The 22,137-nt window shown below is 50.3% G+C and overlaps 1 protein-coding gene across 9 annotated transcripts in view; it reads left to right on the forward strand.

Annotated features, from left to right (window-relative positions):
- DIP2A (disco interacting protein 2 homolog A) overlaps positions 1-22,137 on the forward strand; it is a 116,777-nt gene that overhangs the window by 82,074 nt on the left and 12,566 nt on the right. For all 9 annotated transcript variants that reach the window (XM_019017760.4, XM_019017759.3, XM_063702561.1 and 6 more), the window contains 17 exons: positions 1,688-1,752; positions 1,910-2,003; positions 2,947-3,066; positions 4,341-4,455; positions 6,223-6,362; positions 9,580-9,716; positions 10,324-10,404; positions 11,357-11,484; positions 14,198-14,312; positions 14,967-15,168; positions 16,069-16,178; positions 16,259-16,339; positions 19,071-19,194; positions 19,477-19,598; positions 19,724-19,835; positions 20,883-20,992; positions 21,837-21,967. In XM_019017760.4, coding sequence (XP_018873305.1) covers positions 1,688-1,752; positions 1,910-2,003; positions 2,947-3,066; positions 4,341-4,455; positions 6,223-6,362; positions 9,580-9,716; positions 10,324-10,404; positions 11,357-11,484; positions 14,198-14,312; positions 14,967-15,168; positions 16,069-16,178; positions 16,259-16,339; positions 19,071-19,194; positions 19,477-19,598; positions 19,724-19,835; positions 20,883-20,992; positions 21,837-21,967 — 1,987 coding nt within the window. The remainder of the gene's footprint in view (positions 1-1,687; positions 1,753-1,909; positions 2,004-2,946; positions 3,067-4,340; positions 4,456-6,222; positions 6,363-9,579; positions 9,717-10,323; positions 10,405-11,356; positions 11,485-14,197; positions 14,313-14,966; positions 15,169-16,068; positions 16,179-16,258; positions 16,340-19,070; positions 19,195-19,476; positions 19,599-19,723; positions 19,836-20,882; positions 20,993-21,836; positions 21,968-22,137) is intronic.

Consider the following 22,137-nt stretch of genomic DNA (forward strand, 5'->3'; position numbering starts at 1 on the left):
AGTGAGACCCTGTCTCTACAAAAAAAGGGAGAAATTTTAAATAAAATTTTAAAAAAAGAAAAAATATAGGTGTTTAAAAGCAAGGGTGTAAGTTGAGGGCACAGCTAAAGCTTTTACTTGAGATTTGGAAAGTGATTTTAGGTATTTTTTAAGGGCTTTATTAAAAAAGTTAGATCTTTCAGATCAAGCCCCATGAATTTCTTTGTCTTCAGCCCAGAGCTGATCTTACGTATGTCACCTATAATTTGGGTTCTTTAGCCAGGCGTGGTGATGTGTGCCTATAGTCCCAGCTACTCGGGAAGCTGAGGTAAGAGGACCGCCTGAGCCCAGGAGTTTTGGGCTGTAGTGGGCTGTGCTAACCAGGTATCTGCACGAAGTTTGGCAGCAACATGGTGACCTTCTAGGAGTGGGGAACCACCAGCTTGCTAAGGAGGGGTGAACCGACCCAAGTAGGAAAGGGAGCAGGTCAAAACTCCCATGCCAATGAGTAATGGGATTGTGCCTATGAATATTCACTGCACTGCAGCCTGGCAACGTAATAAGACCCCGTCTCTAAATAATAATGATAATAATCTGTGTTTTTAACTAACAGAGAAAGGGTGTTTATAGTACTGTTATTCATGGTGCAACAGCATTTCCTGGCACACAAATCAAACCTCTCCTGTTCACCTTTGGAGTGCTGTGGCCTTTGGCGAGAAGCCAGGTCTGCCCACAGCCCCAGGCTCTGTCCTTTCTGCCTGTGTGAGGTGGGAGCCGGATATTAGCGAAGACTTGGCCGGGGGCGCTGAGCAGAGAGCTGTGCTGGGAACCCTCAGGACCCCTATCCACTCCAACTTCCTAAGATGTGTTAGCTGCATGCCTCTGGATGAGAAAACGGGCCCAGGAAGAGTGACTTTCTGAAGGGTGATGCAAACCACCAGCTCTTACAGAGGGGAGATGCCGGATCACGGCCTCTGGGTGTGAGAATTGAGGAGATGTGGTGTAGAGTTGAGAAGTAAGAATATCCCTGACAGTTTTTCATCCCCACCTCTTGATTCTGAAAAGAATACCCACTCAAAAATACCTGATGAAAAGATGTGGAGAGGCCGAGTGCGGTGACTTACGCCTGTAATCGCAGCACTTTGGGAGGCCGAGACGGGCAGATCACTTGAGGTCAGGAGTTTGAGACCAGCCTGGCCAACATGGTGAAATCCCTTCTCTACTAAAAATACAAAAATTAGCCAGGCATGGCAGCGCATGCCTGTAGTCCCAGCTACTCGGGAGGCTCAGACAGGAGAATTGCTTGAACCTGGGAGGCGGAGGTTGCAGTGAGCTGTGATTGCTCCATTGCACTCCAGCCTGGGCAACAGAGCGAGACTCTGTCTCAAAAAAAAAAAAAAAAAGAAGAAAAGACAAGCTGTGGTGACACCTTGTACAGCTTCTTCAGTATGTGATGTTCCTGTGCCTTCTGATTAGTGCTCAGCGTGGTTCTCTGTGTTAGTTCCATGACCTTCTACTTTTATGTGTTTCCAGTAATTTGAATAGATAACCAGGATTATTATTAATTGGTATGTGGTATTTGGAAATGCTGTATCTGTTCCTGAAACTTACATGTTGATGACGTACTCACCTCAGAATTTCTCTAGAAAATGCATAGGGCTTATTGAGAGGGTTGCTCAGTGGTGTAACGTTCTTTGTCCACTTGCAGCGGAAACATTAACAAATGTGCTGGATTTCAAAAGGGATGCTGGTCTGTGGCATGGAGTGTTAACAGTGAGTGTTGTTTGCTGATGACTAATTGTTGGAACAAGGGATTGAGATGAACCCAAGCCTCTGCCTGAAATGTTGTTGGGAGAGTACATCGGTTTTGTTTTGCTTTTTCTGGTGTGGCTCGGGCCCACTCGCCCTAAGCATGTGTGCTCCCCCACAGAGCGTCATGAACAGGATGCACGTGGTCAGCGTCCCCTACGCGCTGATGAAGGCGAACCCGCTCTCCTGGATCCAGAAAGTGTGCTTCTATAAAGGTAAGAGATACCATGGTCAGGGCATTCACCCTTCTTTAGGGAAATCTCTTTGAACTGACCTTTGGTGCTTAAGAAAAAATAAAGCTGACATGTGGAACTGCAGATGTAGGCTGAGGAGCTGTGGGACGTCTTTCTTGGTCACACCCCTGCCCAGGAGTGTGGGGGCTTTCTCTGCCTCGGGCATGGCCCTCAGGGTTTCATGGGTGATGTGGTAAGTAGGGCCACTTGGTGGGGTCTGGGCCTTACTTCTCTCAACGGTTGAGGTGCCTCCTGGGACCAAGCAGGAGGCCCCAGCATGGCCACACCTGCACAGTCGGCAGTCTGTGTCTCTGCCCTGTGGAGCTCAGTGGCACTTCTACCAGCCACTGAGGCACTGGATCACCTGGGTCACCCATGTTGCCTTGTTCTACCTACTGGGCTGTGCCCCTCTAGACATGTCTCAGAGCAGTGTGGAGGGGCAGCTCTCTCTGTCTGTCCTACTTTATGGAGGGAAACTGAAGCTTGGGTAGGGGTGGGGGGATTGCTGGATTCCACATGCTAGCCAGTGCAGGGGCCAGACTGAGGCCTGAGACCATCTGTTTAGCTCCTGGGGTCCTCACACTTCTCGGCCAGCACCAGGGGTTTGGGGAAGGACAACATGAGACGAAGCGGGCAGATAGGAAAAGAGCAATATGGAGCTTCTAAGAAAAAATTAATGTTGGAAATGGATCTGAGGTTTTGATGTCTAAATTGTACCTCAGAGTTGATTTTTGTGGAAAAAGCTTTGAGGGTTCGTTAGACTGCATGTGAGAGACGGCTGCAGAGAGCTTGTGACCTGGGAGCTAAGTGTTGTGTCTGTCTGTGCATGTACACCTCTCTGTGGGATGAGGTACACGTGTCTGTAGGCGTGTGAGGGTGCCAGTCCTTGTGACGCAGGGATGTCTGTGCCATCCTCTCTCTGCAGCTCGGGCCGCACTGGTGAAGTCGCGAGACATGCACTGGTCTCTCCTAGCTCAGCGGGGCCAGAGGGACGTCAGCCTCAGCTCACTGCGCATGCTGATTGTGGCCGATGGCGCCAACCCGTGTGAGTGAGCCTGTGTGCCTGGCGCATACCCCACACAGTGTCCCCTCCTGCAAACCAAAGTAGAATACACTGAGAAGCAAAATGGAGGCATTTTCACTGCCAATGTCATAAAGATACACATGTCCCATCATTTCTATGACACGGAACATCTTGGTGATTCACTGGTTTATCCCATGCATGTTTATTAGGCCACTAAATTTAAAAGCAATTTTAATATGCTTGATGAAAGGTACCTGCCTTAATGAGAGTCATCTTTCTTAAGAAATTACCAGATTGTGCTGTGGCCTGGGGTTCCTGTTTCTCTTTAGGTCTCATCCCCAGCCTCCTGCCCTTTGTCCTGGTGCCCCCACGTCTCTGGCTTCTGGCTTCACTTCTCCCACCAGGACCCAACCATTCTCCCTCCTGGTTTGCCTGGGTGTCCCCCACATCCTCCCAGGAGGAGCTCCCTATGGCTGCTGCCTGACCACGTAGGACCTCCTGCGTGCGGTGGTCCGAGTGGGAACTGCTTTGTCAAGGCTGCACACGTGAGCTCTGGGGCCCAGGACTGTCCAGGGTCTGACTCAGTACCTCCTCTGGGGAAGCCTCAGGTGATGCTGGTCATACAGGGGCTCCTGTTGCAGCAAACACCTGTTGACCAGGTACTAGGGGTTTTCTTGTTTGTTAACCTGCATCATTGTCTATGCACTGGAGACTACCCTGCATCAGAAGCTGATGTTTCATCTTATCCCCTCTCCAGTGTGGCCGACACCCCATCTCTTGGGAGGTCACCCCACCTTTCAGCACCCCCAGAGCCTCTCATTCTCTTGGTCCACACCTGAGCCAGGCAGGGCCTGCTTCTGGGTTCTGCAGCACTGCTCAGGTCTCTGCGTCTCCACCCCATGCGCACCGCCACTCTGTGGTCCCCATGGTGGAGTCAGAGTGTGCACCTCCTCTCCAGTGCCTCTTCCCATGGCACTCCCCTGTCGCTGCACCTGATCCTTGCAGTGCCGTGCAGCTTGTCTCCCACCACATGCAGCACCTTCCTGTCCCTAGTGATGCCCCTTCTGCCCTTTGGAGCACCAAACCATCCGTGGCTGTCTGATTTCCTTTAAAGATACCATCTTCCTTGAAGAACATGAAGTCTGAGGGTACCTGTGAAGGGGCCCCTTCCTTCTGCTGATGCAGCCCTGTGGTTCCGACGGCTGCAGGCTGTGCTAACTTGAGCATGTCCAGCCACCCCTTCCCTGCTGGCCCCCCAGTTAGTGCTGGCGTTCCACTCTTGTTGCTCTGTGCAGGGTCGATCTCCTCCTGTGACGCCTTCCTCAACGTCTTCCAGTCCAGAGGTCTGAGGCCAGAGGTCATCTGTCCTTGTGCAAGTTCTCCTGAGGCGCTGACTGTCGCCATCCGCAGGTAACCTCATTCCTTGCTATGTCTCATGAGCACTTAGTTGAATCTTCTGCATACAGCTGAGTTATCCTGGAGCTGTGCCTGTGCCTGTTAGGATCCAGGCCCATTTGTGCAGTAGTACCTTGGTGCCTGGCCCCCCACATTTTGCCGGCTTGGGTTTGCGTGGGGAATTGGGTAGGAACTTCCTGGGCCATACTCCGGATTCTTGCAGAATGCCGGCTTGCGATTTTCCTGAGTGCTTCCCAAATTAGAAAGGCCTTGTCATCTCGTCTGTAGCTGTGGTAAACATTACAACCTAGGAACTCTTTCTTACTCTGAGGCGGGTGTCGGTCAGCCGTGGAGTCTGTGGGAACCACTGACCTGCCTGGAGAAGCACCCGGCCTGGTGCTTAGTGCCTGGCCACCCACCTCCCGGGAGGCCTGTGCTGCTCCTGTGGCGGTTTCCCTCATGTCATCTTTCTCAGCCTGGAGGGCATGTTGAGCCTGCAGACTGCCCTGAGTGTCCTTGTGTGTGGGTGCGGGGCTGCTGGTCCTTCCTGTGCTCCTCACTCCCCTCCTGAGGTTTCCTTTCCCCTCATCTCACCTGCCCCACCCCCAGCTCCATCCTGTGGGTAGAACTCAGTGTGCTCACAGCTGAGGTGTCTTAGCCTCAATTGTAATCTTGTATTATAGTCATATATTCATAAATGGTATGTGTTTCCATATATGGAACTAACCCTAAGTTTTTAAAAGTAACCCTAACTTGGCTGGGCACGGTGGCTCATGCCTGTAATCCCAGCACTTTGGGAGGCCGAGGCAGGTGGATCACCTTAGGTTAGGAGTTCGAGACCGGCCTGGCCAACATAGTGAAACCCCATCTCTACTGAAAATACAAAAAATTAGCCAGGCATGGTGGCAGGTGCCTATAGTCCCAGCTACTCGGGAGGCTGAGGCAGGAGAATCACTTGAACCCAGGAGGTGGAGGTTGCAGTGAGCCAAGATCGTGCCATTGCACTCCAGCCTGGGCAACAAGAGTGAAACTCTGTCTCAAAAAAAAAAAAAAAAAAAAAGTAACCCTATTTAATCACTTAACATTAAAAAAACGCTATTGTCGTCTACAAACTATAAATTATTCTTCATTCTTTTGTTCTGTGGTGATTTGTTTTGCGCAACTGTGTAATTTTTTTCGTATTGGAGGAAACGCCTGTTGCTCAGTGTTCCAGTTACTATTGTTGTATCACAAACAACAACAGTCATTTTATTGTCTCTCATGCTTTCTGTGGGCCAGGAGCTTAGGAAGGCCTTTGCCAGGTGGTTCTGGCTTGCAGGAGATGGTGTTTGGACAGGAGCGGTGAGGGGCTGAGACAGCTTTGTGTGTGTACATCTCAGGCCCCCACCTGGTCTCTCAGAGTGGGCTGCTCTGGGCTTCCTTGCAGCGCAGTGGCCTCAACACCGTCATTCTGTTTGCCTGGCTTCACACGGCTCCAGGCGAGTGTCCCAAGACAATCGGGTAGAAGCTGAATTGACGTTTCTGGACTGCATTGGAAGTCACATAGCATCACAACCACTGTAGTCACAGGCCCTTTTCCCACTGAGTGGAGTGTCGACGTCACATTGCAGAGGGGCATGTAGTTTGGAGACATTGCAGTATCTTTAGAACATGTGTTTCTCACAAGTCTGCAACATGGAGCAGTGGCTTTGGTGCAGAATCAATGCTGCAGGCAAGGTGGGCCCACCTCCCTGGAATCTCATCCCCCTCGTCAGTTAACCCCATGGTGGTTTTATTTTCTAGGCCACCTGATCTGGGAGGACCACCTCCAAGAAAAGCAGTCCTATCGATGAACGGTCTAAGTTACGGTGTTATCAGAGTGGATACTGAAGAAAAGTTGTCAGTCCTTACTGTTCAGGACGTTGGTCAGGTGATGCCTGGAGGTAAGAGACGTAACCAGAGTGGGTCTTTGTCCGTGACTGATTGAGGTAACAAAAAGGGTTTTGTTTTGTTTTGAGACGGAGTCTTGCTTTGTCTCCAGGCTAGAGTGCAGTGGTGTGATCTTGGCTCACTGCATCCTCCGCCTCCCAGGTTCAAGCGATTCTCCTGCCTCAGCCTCTTATAAATACTCCAGGCTTCATAGTAGTGCTCTAGAAGCAAGCATACAAGTAAAAGATTTCTCAAGAATGTTTTTCAGTTTAAATTGGAATTTTACTTTGTAAAATATTTGCTCAGTTTTTTCCCTCCCTTTGTGCTAAGTTTAAAGATGAGCTAAAATATAAAGATGTGTATATGGCCTATGCAACTCACTTAAAGTTCTTTGATATTTGGGAAGACGGTGATAATAGCTCACTGTGTTCCAGGCACAGGCTTCATACTTCATATGTGTTGAAGCATTTAACCCCATGGCAACCATGTGAAGTGGGCAGCTCTGAGGAAAATGGTAATGTTTGTGAATAACTTGATAATTAGGTTATCTAAGTAAGTTCTAGCAAGCATGTGTTAGATAGAAGCCTCATGGAAGCTTCCCAGAAATTCCTCGATGTCAGAAAGGCCTATGTGAACTCTTCTGCAGAAGTTGGCTCTGTAGGCCTGACCGTCATGTTAGATGTTGGAGGTTTTCCTTGCTGGCCTGAGGCAGAATCTGGCCTGGGAGGCCCTGGTGACATTTGAGTGGGGACACTGTCACGTGGTCTGAGGCTGCCCTCCTTGTAGCCACCCCACAGCTACTTCAGCTTTCCTGCCTCCCTGTGATGGCCCTTCTGAGGTTCACGGGCAGCTGTCAGGGCCCCTTTTGGTGACTTCTAGAGGCAGGACCCCATCTCTCAGTGCAGTCTCCCCCCTTCCAATGCGGCCCTGACTGTGTTAGGGGTTGCAGGCACTGCGAGAGGCGCAGCGTCCTGGCCCTTGTGCCTGCAACTCTGCCTCTTGCAGGCGGCTATGCTGACAGGCTGTGGCTGCTCAGGTGCAGACCCTGTCTGTGGGTGGTGCTGGCAGCCCAGCCATCTCTAACCTGGAGCCTGGGGCCAGCTGGTGCCTGATCCCTGTGTGTGCACAGATGCTGGGTCCTCATTGAATAAGACTGAAGTATTTCAGCCTGTGTTTCTAGCTCTACTTGTTACTCATACAAATGGCATCATTTTTTTTCCTGTAATTCTGCTGAGAAATAGAACAGTCAGTCTTGCACAGTGCTTGAACCTGTCGTAAAATAATTCTCCTGAGAAATAGAACAGTCTTGCACGGTGCTTGAGCCTGTCGTAAAACATTTTCACAGACAGCAATCATTGGGGTGTCACTTATTTACTCATGGGGAAAATACAGGTAAGTGTTTAAACTTCCCTGGAAAATCATGATGAGGTCATGATTCTGAATGAATCTTAGGAACATCTGTAGTTGTGCACGTTTTATTTGTAAAATGTGGATTAGGACAGGACATGCGTGCACAGCGCTCCCGTAGGCGTGCATGCAGCACACTTCCTCCCCCAGGTGTGCACACAGCGCTCCCCCAGGTGTGTGCATGCAGCACTCCCCCTCTGCCAGGCATGCGCGCGCAGCGCTCCCCCAGGCACTCCCCCAGGCATGCACACAGCAATCCCCCAGGTGGACCCCTGTTTCCCATGACCCTCCACAGCCCCTGGGCTGTACCCCTTGTTGTGGGACTGAGCCCCATGGTGAATCCTACGGGTGATTTGTTTTCAGCAGTTTTTCAGTCTGCCCTGTGTAGGCCCGTAGCATTTGTGTTCACTACTGTATCAAGTGTGTATGTGGTGCTTTGTGGCTTTTCGTGACCTTGCCCCATCTCTGCATGTGCTTGTAAGTGTTGTGTGGCACTGATGGCTGCCTGGATGGCCACCTGGAAGCACAGACAAGCACCACCTTCCACATCAGCCAAGCATGGCTGCATTCTCTCTGCAAAGTCTTTTATCTGATTTGTGGCAAAAGGAAGCAAATATCTGGTTGTCTCTCTCTTTCTTTTTACTGTCTTTGGAGATGAGAATATATTAGAAAAAAACTCAAGAAGAGGCACAGAAGGACAGTTCCTAGCTGACCCAATGGATTAATTGATTGCTAAGTAACCAAGTTTCGTTTAATGGACCACAGCCCATTCATTTGTGCATCTCGTGCTTTTGTGTGAGGCTGTTTCTGGAGGCCTTTCTGTGGCAGAGCTGAGGACTAGGCAGATGAGATCCCTTGTGGGAGGGGAAGGCAGCAGGTCGCCGAGAGTTGGGCAGGGTGCACTTAAGTAAAAACAGAACTGGGTGATGGGGCTGTGGGAGGAGTCACACTGAGGCCTGAGACATCGTGCTCCATGAGAAGGCGCATATGTACAAATTGGCCCCCAAATACGGAAAGGCCGAGAAACTGAAGAACGAGGCAGACAGATCGTTTGTCAGTAGAGGGTGGTTCATTGGGGAACTTACAGATAGAATCCTGGTCTTGAGTGGCTGCAAGACAGGTAGATCTCTGCACCGCAACCCTCCAGACCCAGGGCCTTTGTCTTGGGGAAAAACATCTGCGCTCTGGAAAGAATGTGCACATGGCTGAGGGAGTGCCCTGGGCCTCATAGCCTGTAGTGTGTGCAGCAGCATCAAGGTTGTTTTGGAAGTTAGGCAGAACTTAAAATGAGCAGGTATTTCTCCATGAAGATATCCTAGAGGCACTCCTTGACTTCAGATTAGTCTGGAGTCACATGGCAGATTAGCATTTAAAATGAGGTTACTAGAAAGGGGGCAGGCATGGGCAGAGTTCTGCCAGGCTCAGGAGCAGGAGCTGGTGTCCCGGGCTCGTGTGTGGTGGTGATGGTCAGGAGCCAGGGCCAGCAGCACCCCATGTGGACCCGAGAGGGCAGTATGACAAGAGGAGGCACAGGGGTTATTTATCGTAGTACAGGAAATATTTTGTCAGCCGGGGCTTATTACATGAAGGATGTGTTGTACTTTCTGGCCACCTTACATTGATTATAAAAAATATTACATATAAAATATAAAGTCTTACAGCTGGGTAGCATGTGTATCATCTGTGTCATAAAACTCCTTATAAGAAGATGCTGTGTATATAACATCCTGTTTCCATAACTGCACATACAGCAGCAAGGAGATCTTTGTGAGTGATCCATTTAAACACGTTCTTGATAATTTTGAGTTTTTTTTCTCATTTTAGCTAATGTATGTGTTGTGAAGTTAGAAGGTACCCCTTATCTTTGTAAAACTGATGAAGTGGGAGAAATATGCGTCAGTTCCAGTGCAACTGGCACAGCGTACTATGGATTGCTTGGAATCACGAAGAATGTGTTTGAGGTTTGTCCCTTTTCCTGACTTTCATGTTGAAGTTAAGTTGCATGAGCACTCCTGGGGTCCCAGGTGTGCTGGGTGCTGGGGGATTGCAGAGGCTGCGGGGATGGTCTCCTTCCACACAGGTGCTGCTGGGGCTGTTGGCACATGGCCTGCACACCCCTGTGTGTCCTCCCAGAGTGAGGGCAAGGCCAGTACCAGGACCAGGCATGCTGTGGAGGGCTGGGAGTCAGCGTGCTTCCCACAGTCCTGCATGGGAGAAGGGTGTGTGGGTGCGGCCTGGTGGCCAATAGGAAGACACTCACCGTGGCCCCAGGGAAACCAGCCCTCTGCTGTATTTGCATTGTTGTGATGTGAGTTGTTCAGGACAAGTCTAGGGAGGCCGGGCACCCAGAGCAGAGGTAAAAGGGATGCTTGTTTCCTGCCTCAGGAGGCCTGCCCAGGAGATGGAGCAGCCAGGCCACAGAAACTGGGCCTATGCAGGGCCAGCCTCCTTTTTCCCCCTGGCCAGCAGGCGTACACATGGTGCTGAGTCTCCTGCCGCCTGCTGGGTCTTTTTGGCCAGTTGGTTGGTTGTCCACAGCCTGATCGTGCCCCTCTCCACTTTGTGCAGGCAGTTCCAGTCACCACAGGAGGAGCACCCATCTTTGACAGGCCATTCACCAGGACGGGCCTGCTGGGCTTCATCGGGCCTGTGAGTATGTCCTCCTGTGCCAGGACTGGCAGTCAGAGAAGGTAGGGGGTGTGGCTAAGGGACACCTCGTTGCAGTCCCACCCTTGTCCTGGCCGTTCCTGACCTCCCATGTGGCCTTGGTCGGTGGCACTGACCTCCCTGCCCATCACCCTACCTGTGTGCAGGGCCATCCACACCTCCGAGACTGGTGCGCAGTCCTGCACACAGGCCTGAGTCGGGGGTCCCCGGGGTGGATGAGGATGTTTTGCTTTTATATGGAGTGGCAGGTTCGTGAGTATTCATTATATCATTCTTTACCATTTTGGATGTCTAAACTATTAAAAAATAAATACTTCTATTTGTAACATCTTGGCCCAGTGTTTCTCTCAACTGGGCAATTTTGCCCCTTCCCTCCCAGGGGACTTCTGGCAACTTTTGAAGACATTTTTGCTTGTCACAACTCAAGGGAGGGGAGTGCTCCTGGCATCTAGTGAGTACCTAGAGGCCAGAGATGCTGCTCAGTGTCCAACATAAGCACAGGACAGCACCTGCGATGGTATTGTCAGCCCAGAAGGTCACTGGTGCCGGGTTTGGGACCCCTGCCCTTAGCTCAGCAGTTTTCAGTCCTTCACAAACTCCACCCACAACTTGTTTCCCACTTGTGAGCCTTTCCCATGCTGACGCTGCCCCAGCAGCCCCACTTTCTTTCACATAGCCTGCCCCTTTCCCATGTTGACTCCCTTCCTGGTGCTGCCCCACCAGCCCCCATTCCTTCCACACAGCCTGCCCCTGTGCCAGGCCTAGCTTGTCACAGGGCCTGCGTTGCAGATTGGGTCTGTGGGGCATTGACCCGTTTGCAAGGCGCTAGAGGCTCCTGTGCTGTTGGCCCCTTCTTGGGGGGCCTGACCATGGTCCTGGCGCATCCAGCTTCTGCCCGTGTGGGTGGAGTCTTGACCCACACCCTTTCCCTCAGGACAACCTGGTCTTCATCGTGGGCAAACTGGACGGACTGATGGTCACTGGAGTTCGCAGACACAATGCAGATGACGTTGTGGCCACTGCACTGGCCGTGGAGCCCATGAAGTTTGTCTACAGAGGCAGGTGATGCGCTGCGGATCCCTGTGCTGGGAGTAGATTCCTTCATTTGCAGCTCGGGAAGTCTTTCTGCAGTAGATGGAAAGCCCAGCAAATTTGAATTCACAAAGCCTAAAAATTGTTGTACATCGGAAAACTCCTAAAGTAAAAGGAAAATATTTGCAGCAATGATACCAGAGTTAATATCCTTACTGTCCAAAGAGTTCCTTGGATTCCTTAAGAAAATAAGGTTTTGATGTAAAATTTGGGGCAAAGGCTCAAGGGGACAAATCAGGGAGGGAAGAATTGAGTAAAGAAACGGAGAAATGGGTCTAAGTTCCTAATAACCCTGGAATGTGAATTAAAACAGAAAAGTGCTGTTTTCTCTGCGAGGCGCATGACACCCTCCATTGCCTCTGGAATAAAAATCAGCTCGACTTTTCTACATGTGTAAAGCAAGGACCTTAGAGATTCTCTTGAGCAAATAGTAGACCTCTGGGCCTATGCCCCTGGGCACAGGGGCCAGGAAGAGAATTTTGCTTCTTCTACTCCCAAGCTCCTTGTGTGGGAGGAAGCTCTTCCCCTAACTGGTCCACGCAACCAGCCGCCTTTTTAAATTTTATTTTTCTCAAGGGGGTGCCTTTTTTTTTTTTTTTTTTTTTTTAAAGATAGGGTCTCACTCTGTTGCCCATCCAGGCTAGAGTGCAGTAGTGTGACCATAATTCACTGGAGCCTCTACCTCCCAGGCTTCAAGCAGTCCTCTTACCGCACCTCCTGAGCAGCTGGGACCACAGACATGCACCCCACGCCTGGCTAATTTTTTAATTTTTTTGTAGAGATAGAGTCTCACTATGTTGCTCAAGCTGCTCTCGAACTCCTGGGCTCAAGCAATCCTCCCTCCTTGGCCTCCCAAACTGCTGGGATTACAGATGTCAGCCAGTGTGCCTGGCCAAGGATGTGCCTTTTGTTACTCAAACTAAGGTACTTGGGAGCCAGGTCCGACCCTGCCTTTGAGTAGCCCTTAAAGCAATCGTGAGGGGATTCTGCAAAGTGGTGTGTCATCATGGTTAGTCTTGAGGAAAAAGCCCAGAGGATGGACAACAGAGAAGGTGGGAGATTGCTCAGGGGGCTGGGAAGGGCAGGCTGTGCTCATGCATGTGTGCCTGTGTGTGTGTGTGTGTGTGTGTGTGTGCGCCTGCGTGCAGGGGGAGGGTGGCACAGCCAGGGTCATGACACCCCTCACAGCAGAAATGGGGGACACATTGGGCAGGTGTCCTTAGGGATAACATCAAGGTAGCCCAAACCCTGCTTTGAGGTGGAGCAGGGAGACCACCCCCTCGCAGGGCCACCTGTACCTGATGGTGACTGCATCTGCAGGCAGGATAGCCTCCCTGTCCCCACTAGGGAAGAGCTGAGGAATACAGGAGCTTGGAAGTGGAACCACAACCAATTGAGAGTATATGTGCCATTGGAAGAAGAGCAATAGAAGATTTGCAACATGAACTAAGATCAAGAAATGCTAACAAAGTAATTGTTCAAAGAACACAGTAGATGGAATACATAAAATGGATACAGCTAGAGAACAAGTAGAGAAGGTGGAAAGTCAGATTAGGGAACTACTCTGGAAGTAAAATAGGAACTTTAAAGGAACTATTAAGAGAGATGGGAGAGAATAAGGGCTGGTGTCCAGATAGCAGACTCAAGGAGAAGGGATATGTTTAGTGGAGCAGGGCTTGTCTGAGGAAGCAGGTGGTTGGGGTTCTCTGGACTGAGAAATGGTCCACAGAGGGCCCCATGGCATGTTGGGCTTATCTGTATTCTCACCATGGACCACACAAAAGCCAAGCAAAACACATCAGACTTCCCCACAGTGGAACTGGCACAAGATAACAGTGCACCCAATTTATCCAAATTGTCACTTTATTGTGCAGTTGTAATAAAAAATATTTTTAAGCATGTAAATTTCAGAAGTTTTAACACACAGAGGTCCGTACTGAAAACAGTTTTGGTCAAGATACTAAGAGAAATAAATTCAAGACGTGCTATAAGATGTATGAGAGTAAGGATAACTCAGTACTAGGTGAGGTCTATTGTGTAAATTGTGTGTGTGTGTATGTACACACCCACCAGTCAAGTCAAAGGAAAGGACAAGAGACGGTATATCCATAATGTCCCAGAGTCAGAATGGTAGACATCCTAACATGATGGGTTTGGTGGGGAGACCATCTTCTTTATAAAGGAAAAGACAAAGATATCAACTCAAAGTCTAAAAGAAGGAAAAGGCAACACAGAAAAAAGGAGGACATGTTGAAATTTCTAAGATAGTAAAAACACGTCTGAATATACTAATCACTATAAATGTGAATAGATTAACTCTAGTAAAATAGAGATGCGATCTGTTGGATTAAAAAAATATAATAAATAGAACTTTTAGACAAAGATTTGTGCACAAGGAAATTTACATCAGATTAAGGAATTTTTTCTTGTAAAAATGTGTGTCTTTGGAGCTGTTTTGCTTTGTCCTGAAGTCCTCTGTTTTTTGTGACTTGAGACACATTTCAACCATCCTCAAGGAGATTAGAATGATGAGTTACTTTTTGAATTTGCAGCAGGTAGCCCCATTTGATAGACTGCATTTTAAATACTAGGACAGTCTGCCTCTTCCATCGTGAGGGTGAGAATGCATCTGTGTCTTGTTTGGCCTCTTGCCGTGTGGCCATTTCCATGTCTCATCCCGCAGGATCGCTGTGTTCTCTGTGACCGTGCTGCACGACGACCGGATTGTCCTGGTGGCTGAGCAGCGGCCGGATGCCTCGGAGGAGGACAGCTTCCAGTGGATGAGCCGTGTGCTGCAGGTGGGCGCCCCGGCATGGCCTATGGTTCGGTGAATCTCCCAAGCTGGCACCCCCACTCCACTCCAAGTGCCAAGTGGTTGGCTTGTCCCGCCCGGTCCTCCCTGGCTCCAGCTTTGTTTATCTGTATTTTTCATTGCAAATTGACAAATTACAGCTGTACGTATTTACGGGATACAAAATGATGTTATAATTTATGAATACAATATAGAATAATTAATATATCCATCACCTCAGTATTTATTTTTTTCTGATGAGAACATTTGAAATGCACTCTCACAGTGATTTTGAAATGTACATTATTATATTCACCAGTCTGTGCAGTATATCTCAAAGAAAAAACTTTCCTCCTCCTGTCTAATTGAGGCTTTGTGCCCTTTCACCATCATCTCATTGCCCCATCCCTCAGCCTCTGGTCACAGATTTGTGGACATGTGTACACAAATACAGTGTGTGTGTTTCCCCTTTCTGAGTTAAATGGTAGAAAACTGCACACACTCCTCTTCATCTTGTTTCCTCATTTAACAAAGTGTCCAGAGGGCACTCCATTTCCTGGCCTGGGGAACAGGTCCACAGAGGGGATGTTCCTGTCCCCCACCCAGCATCTCCCCAGCCTCAAGTTGGGGGCCTGTGCCAAACAGGGTCCTTCCCTTTCAGGCCATCGATAGCATCCACCAGGTGGGCGTGTACTGTCTGGCCCTGGTTCCTGCCAACACCTTGCCCAAGGCTCCTCTCGGAGGGATTCACATTTCTGAAACCAAACAGCGCTTTCTGGAAGGGACACTGCACCCGTGTAATGTGCTGATGTGCCCTCACACCTGTGTTACCAACCTCCCCAAACCTCGTCAGAAACAACCAGGTTAGTTGAACCTAACAACAGGATGCTCTCTAGTCTTAACAGTGATAACAGCTGTGCTTGTGGTTAGGGTGCTAACCACACCCTGCTAGACCTCCAGTGCCAACTGCCCACGTCTTTGGGGCTGGGGTCAAGAGCCAGAGCGAGTGTGCACCCCAGAATGGTGCCACCTCCTGCCTTCCTGGAACCAGCCACGCATGGGGGAACTTAACCACATCACCTGCATGGTGGTTTCCACCTGCCTGTTAGGAACCAATTTTAATGATAAACTCAAGGATGGCATCTTAGCTTTGCATGGCTAGGAGATGGCTCCCTAGGGCTGGAAATGATGCGCAGGACCATCCTGGAGCTGGACACTGACACTGACACATCACGCCACCCAGTGTCTGTGGGACCTTGGAAATCTCTCAGCAAATGGTCAACTTTCCTTTCCTCATTTTATACATTTAAAAGCTAATTTTAGAGACTGGTTTAACTTTAATGCAATTTTTCATTTCTTTGGTCCTGTTGATTTTTAGTACATGCCAAAGTTTTTTTTTTATTAATTATTGAACACATACCACTACATACATTTCATCAGGAAGATTTAATTTCCTGATTTATACATAAAGTACAGTAAAACAAAATATGTTAAGAATTGTGCTGTGACTGAGGCCAAATCATATCCTCTGAGATGCGTCGTGTAGTAAACTTCTCGATATGGCGTAGTTTATGTTTAAGAGAGAAATTCTCTTTGTCACTTAGCATAAACCTTGTAGCTAGCTCTCTGAATATTTGTATCTCAGTAGAAGAGTTAAATGCCTCATTCAAGTATGTTTTCAAAATAAAAATTGTAAATAAAGTCACGTGATGATTATATATGAGAAGTCACCAGCTTTTCATTCAGAGTTCCCCCATTTCTAGAGGTTGGTCCAGCCTCAATGATCGTGGGGAACCTGGTTGCTGGGAAGAGAATCGCTCAGGCTTCCGGGAGAGAGCTCGCCCACCTGGAGGACAGCGACCAGGCACGGAAGGTGACAGGCCAGTTCCGGGGACGGGTGGATGGGTGTCTGTGCCCCGGAGGCACCAGTGAGCAAGTCGCCCTCTCGTGCAGTTCCTGTTCCTGGCTGACGTGCTGCAGTGGCGTGCCCACACCACTCCTGACCACCCGCTGTTCTTGCTGCTGAACGCCAAGGTGAGGCAGCGTCATGCCCACGGGGCTTGGAAACACCTGTGGGCCGGTGGAGCCCTTTGCTTGTCTAGTTCATGGTGCCAGTGTCCTGGTTATTCTCATGTGTAGAGAGCAGGGTGCCTGTGGACTCAGCCCCCGTCCTGGTTGTTCTCATGTGTAGAAAGCAGGGTGCCTGTGGACTCAGCCCCCGTCCTGGTTGTTCTCATGTTTAGAGAGCAGGGTGCCTGTGGACTCAGCCCCCGTCCTGGTTGTTCTCATGTGTAGAGAACAGCGTGCCTGTGGACTCAGCCCCCGTCCTGGTTGTTCTCATGTTTAGAGAGCAGGGTGCCTGTGGACTCAGCCCCCGTCCTGGTTGTTCTCATGTTTAGAGAGCAGGGTGCCTGTGGACTCAGCCCCCGTCCTGGTTGTTCTCATGTGTAGAGAACAGCGTGCCTGTGGACTCAGCCCCCGTCCTGGTTGTTCTCATGTGTAGAGAGCAGGGTGCCTGTGGACTCAGCCCCCGTCCTGGTTGTTCTCATGTTTAGAGAGCAGGGTGCCTGTGGACTCAGCCCCCGTCCTGGTTGTTCTCATGTGTAGAGAGCAGGGTGCCTGTGGACTCAGCCCCCGTCCTGGTTGTTCTCATGTGTAGAAAGCAGGGTGCCTGTGGACTCAGCCCCCTTGTCTGGTGCGGTTCTCGCTGCCTGCCCTTTCCTTTCTTGTTTTCCACACATTTCACACAATAGTATTTCTATTGATTTTGTGTTTAGCAGGAAAATTTTTATCAGCTCAAGTTTTTAAAATTAAAAACAATATACATGTAAATATTCCTAAGTTTGTGAGCTAAAAGGAAATGTTTATTTTGTAAAAAATTAGCCATTTAGAATTTCTACATTTGGTTACAGCTTTTAAATGACAAATGTTGCTTCCTGCCCTGCTCCTGCTGCTGATTTGGAAATTCTCATGTGTTTCAAGTTCCTGTTGTGTGCATTCCACTATGCTAGGAACATTCAGGATGTCAAGAAGGAGAAGCTGTAATCTTCATATTCAGGTTGTGGGCAGGAATGCGAAATGCGGAAACACAGAAAGTTAAATAACTTAAAACCCTGCAACGCTTCCTGTCCCACGCACCGTACAAGCTGTAAGAACTCTTAAGCTTTGGTGTCGTGAAGAGTAGGTCACTGTGGCTTAGAATATGCTCTTCTAGCTTTTGGTGCTGCTCATTCGAATTAAAAAAATACTTAATGATGCCTACAATGTGCACAGTGCACAGTAATAAGATTAAAAGGACCCCTACTCTCAGGAGGCTTAAAATCAGTCTTTCCTGCTAGAAAACAAGTTCCGTAGGAGAGAGACTTTGTTTTTTGGTGTATTGGAAGCATCTAGAACCATGCCCAGTAAACATTTATTTTATGATTGATTGAGTTCTAAAGCCTACAAACCAGCCAGTGATTTATCATTGACCAAGGTAAAATCAGCTTATGGTGGGAACCTCAGTATCAATACAGTGGAGTGATGTAACCTGGAGTGCTGGGGAGGGGGCTTTGAATGGAACTGGGTAGCAGGGGCTATGAAGAATGATGCCCAGTGGCTCAAGGCAGGAAAGGAGGCCAGTGTGGTGGGGGCCAGGTGGTCCCAGGTAGGGGATGCAGATAAGGCTGGGGGTCGCTGGGTTTTCCCTAAGGATGCAGTGGGATCCCAGACTTTGCGGGCTTTGAGTCCCAGTCCAGATCTCAGGTTCTGTCCTGATCTGGCCCTGACTCATATGGACTGGCAAAGCTTCCGGGATTTGGAATCTCAGGATCTGCCCAGCCCTTGTGCCTGGACACAGCACATAAGTGCGTCCACTGGTCTCTCTCTTCCACTGCCTTCTGTCAGTAGAAGCCACCAGTCGAGAAGCAGGGAGTTTTGATGTTACACTGGTCTGCTCTGGAGTTTTATATTTATTAGACTGAATTGCACTTTTTATCTTCTTAAGAAGGACTAAAAAAGCTGCGAGGCCTGGCAGGGGATCAGGGAGGATGAGTGTCCTGAGCAGAGAGGTAGGGTTACCAGGTGTTTCTGTTTGCACTGAACTGGTCACATAGCCCCAGTGCCCCTCAGCAGAGAGACAGGGTGAATGAAGGAGCTGGTGCAGTCAGTCCTAGAGGAGACGCACAGATGCCTCTGAGAAAGCCGGTTGCAGATGACACACGCCCAGGCTCAGTGCAGGTGACCTGTGGGCATGCAAAATAGTACAATTCAGGGATGTTTGCTTATCGCTTATTATTTATTTATAATGGTGTCACATGGAATATTTTCTTGAAAAGGCCAGAAAGGTCTTCTTTACCCACGTGTTTCTGGCTCTGCCCTGGGTGAATGGAGTGCCCACATCTCTCCCTCTTAGCTGGGACCACACAGGAGATGCTTGCGTGCCTGTCCCTTCACTGCTAGTGAGAGAGTACAGATGGTGAGAAAAGACACCAGTCGTGGACCATGTGCAGTGGCTTATGCCTGTAATCCCAGCACTTTGAGAGGTTGAGGCAAGGAGATCACTTGAGGTCAGGAGTTCGAGACCAGCCTGGCCAACATGGTGAAACCCCATCTCTACCAAAAAAAAGACACCAGCCATATGCCTAGGACTGACACATTGTCATTATCATGGACGCTAATCACAAGGTGTCGTGTGCAGTGGCGTGCAGGTGGTGTGCACGCAGATCTGCGAACAGCCCACCTGCACGCACCAGCATACAGATGAGCTCAAAGATCGCTTTCCTAGGGCACCGTCACAAGCACTGCAACCTGTGTCCAGCTGCACAAAAGGGCTGAGAGAGTGGCCGCGGCTCTGATGGAGAAGGGAAGACTGAGTGTTGGGGACCATGTGGCTCTGGTCTACCCACCAGGTGGGCTCACTGTGGGGCTGTCCACCTGCAGCTCTTTGTAAGCAGCCACCTATCCTAAGCAGCCCCCTAGACACTCCCTCCCCGAAGCATCTTCCAAAACTAAGCTCAGCCCGTCCTCTCTGCATGTGTCTGCCTCCTCAGCTCAGCTACCCCTGTGGAAACCCAGGAGTCACCCATGCCCCCCCAGCACCACCTCCCCTCCTCTCTCGCAGGAACAGTGAACAGAGGCTGGTGGGAGCCTCTTGCGGCCGGCCTCCTCACAGCCAGTCCTTGTCTCCACAGGGGTGGACCTCATTGCCGCGTTCTATGGCTGCTTGTACTGTGGCTGCGTGCCTGTCACCGTGCGGCCCCCGCACCCTCAGAACCTCGGCACCACACTGCCCACCGTCAAGATGATCGTGGAGGTGCGCCTACCTGGCCCGCGGGTCAGAGTCTGTGAGTGGGAGGCTGCAAGGCTGCCCTCCGCTGCCCCCTTTTCTGGGCAGCTTGAGAGGCCCCGCCCACCCACCCTTGGCCCCTCGCCATGCAGGTCAGCAAGTCTGCATGCGTCCTCACCACGCAGGCTGTCACACGGCTGCTCAGGTCCAAGGAGGCTGCTGCTGCCGTGGACATCAGGACCTGGCCCACCATCCTAGACACAGGTGCGTGTCCTCGCACTGCCCAGGACCAGTCCCTTTTCCTTTCTTTGTTGTAGGTGTGGTGTGGCCTGGCTGCCGTCCAAAAACACACGTGAGGCAAGAGCAGTCCTGGCAGGAGCCTGGCTGACAGCAGGGGGTGCCCCAGGCCCTGGTGGGGAGTAGGGGTCCCTGTCCCATGTGTAAACCCACGCTCCACTCAGCCCACAGCAGTCGCACCCAGTCCCAAATGGTGTGGAGCACAGCCTTGCCCTCTCATCCGCCTCCTACTGGCATGGGGGCTGGCAGCTCTCTGAGGCTTTCTGCAAACGCTTTGAGGACACAGCTCCCACTGCATGCCGCCACTCCAGCATCCCTGTCCCCATCATTGGTCAATGCTGTCATGCCCCATGAAATGCTGCGGGCCAACAGGGTGAGGGTCAGAAACCCCCCTGGCTCCCCTCTGCCGTGGACCTGTCTCAGCCTGGGCTGGATGGGGCTGGGCCAGGGCAGCTGGTGTAGGGGAGGGCAGGCTCAGAGCCAAACAGCTGGCCAGGGCCCCAAAGCCTCACGGGCTTGCCTCAAGGGGAGTGGTGCCTGCCCTGCTGAGCCTGTGTCCAGTTGCACCCAGGGAGGCAGTGGTGTCTGGCTTATGGGGCCACGAGAACTTGATGAAGCACGCAGAACCCAGAGCCCGTCCATAGCTATTCTTGCTGTGGTCGGGACTCGGCTCATCTGGGCTTTGCCATAGGCTCCGTGACTTTTGGCAAATCCCTAGTCCTCTAATCTTTCCTACTGGTCAGTGACGTGATGCCTCCCGTCTTCGCCCTGCCTCGTCCCCCATCCCCACAGGCTCAGTGTGGTCTTGGTGGGACCGGGTAGCGTTTCCATGAAGAAGGAAATACGCTTTCCTGAGCACACACAGGCTGCATCGTCACGGCCCCACTCCCGTCTGAGCTCACTCTCTGCAGGACTCCCAAGGACAAATCATGTGTCGCCTCTTGCCTGTGAAAGCCCAGAGTGTTCAGAATACATGCGGGAACACTAATGTTGCTGGTGTCTCCTGTTTAACAGATGACATCCCGAAAAAGAAGGTAGCGAGCATTTTCAGGCCCCCCTCCCCCGATGTCCTCGCATACTTGGACTTCAGCGTGTCAACCACTGGGATATTAGCGGGAGTGAAGGTAGGTCCTCTGAAATCTTGTTTGCTTCAGCCCCTAGAAATCAGGAGGAGTGGACAGAAAGGATGTCAGATGCAGATTTAAACTGGCAGGTCCTTCTTATGCAAAGCACAAAGCAACAATATTGCTTCTTAAGATTTGTGTTAAATACCAATAAACGCTAAAATGTGATTAGCCTGAGAGTAATGCGTTTTCTGATGCATTATGGTTATGTCTAAACTTTCTGATTTATGACTGTCTAGCTTACAGGAACTGGTGGCTTTGAAGAATCTCTTACCTTGCTGGGAGTCAATAGCTCAATTAAAATTTTTCAGGCGGGGCGTGGTGGCTCACGCTTGTAATCCCAGCACTTTGGGAGGCCGAGGCGGGTGGATCACAAGATCAAGAGATGGAGACCATCGTGGCCAACGTGGTGAAACCCCGTCTCTACTAAAAATACAAAAAATTAGCTGGGCATGGTGGCAGGTGCCTCTAATCCCAGATACTCAGGAGGCTGAGGCAGGAGAATTGCTTGAACCCGGGAGGCAGAGGTTGCAGTGAGCCGAGATTGTGCCATTGCACTCCAGCCTGGGCGACAGAGCAAGACTCTGCCTCAAAAAAAAAAAGAAAAAAATTTTAAAACTTCAGTATCCTGAAATTTTGTTTCAAAGATTTTTAGTGTACCATTTCTTGGGTATTATTTAGGTTATATGGGGATTTGAGCCAACCGTCTTTTAAGGAAATAAATATGATGTTTGGTAGTTTGGAGCTATGGTCTAGCCATGTGAACAGCAGACACTGCCATCCACCCTCTCCCCTCCTGAATTTCATTTCACTTTTTTTTTTTGAACTTTATTTTACTGTTAAGATGTCGCACGCGGCCACAAGCGCCTTATGCCGCTCCATAAAGCTGCAGTGTGAGCTGTACCCCTCGCGGCAGATCGCCATCTGCCTCGACCCCTACTGTGGCCTTGGTTTTGCCCTGTGGTGTCTGTGCAGGTGAGTGCAGGGCCCCTGCTGCCTGCCAGGTGGGAGCAGCTCGTGTGGCTCTTAGGAACCTTGGCCTTCTAAGGCACCTTTTCTGGGTGCTCAGGAAGCCGATGAGACGTGTGTGAGTGGGTTTGTTTGGGGATGAAGTGGGTTGGAGTCTGAGTGTGAAATTGAGTGAA

Source organism: Gorilla gorilla, chromosome 22, assembly GCF_029281585.2.
Source record: "Gorilla gorilla gorilla isolate KB3781 chromosome 22, NHGRI_mGorGor1-v2.1_pri, whole genome shotgun sequence".
In the NCBI taxonomy this organism is placed as follows: domain Eukaryota; kingdom Metazoa; phylum Chordata; class Mammalia; order Primates; family Hominidae; genus Gorilla; species Gorilla gorilla.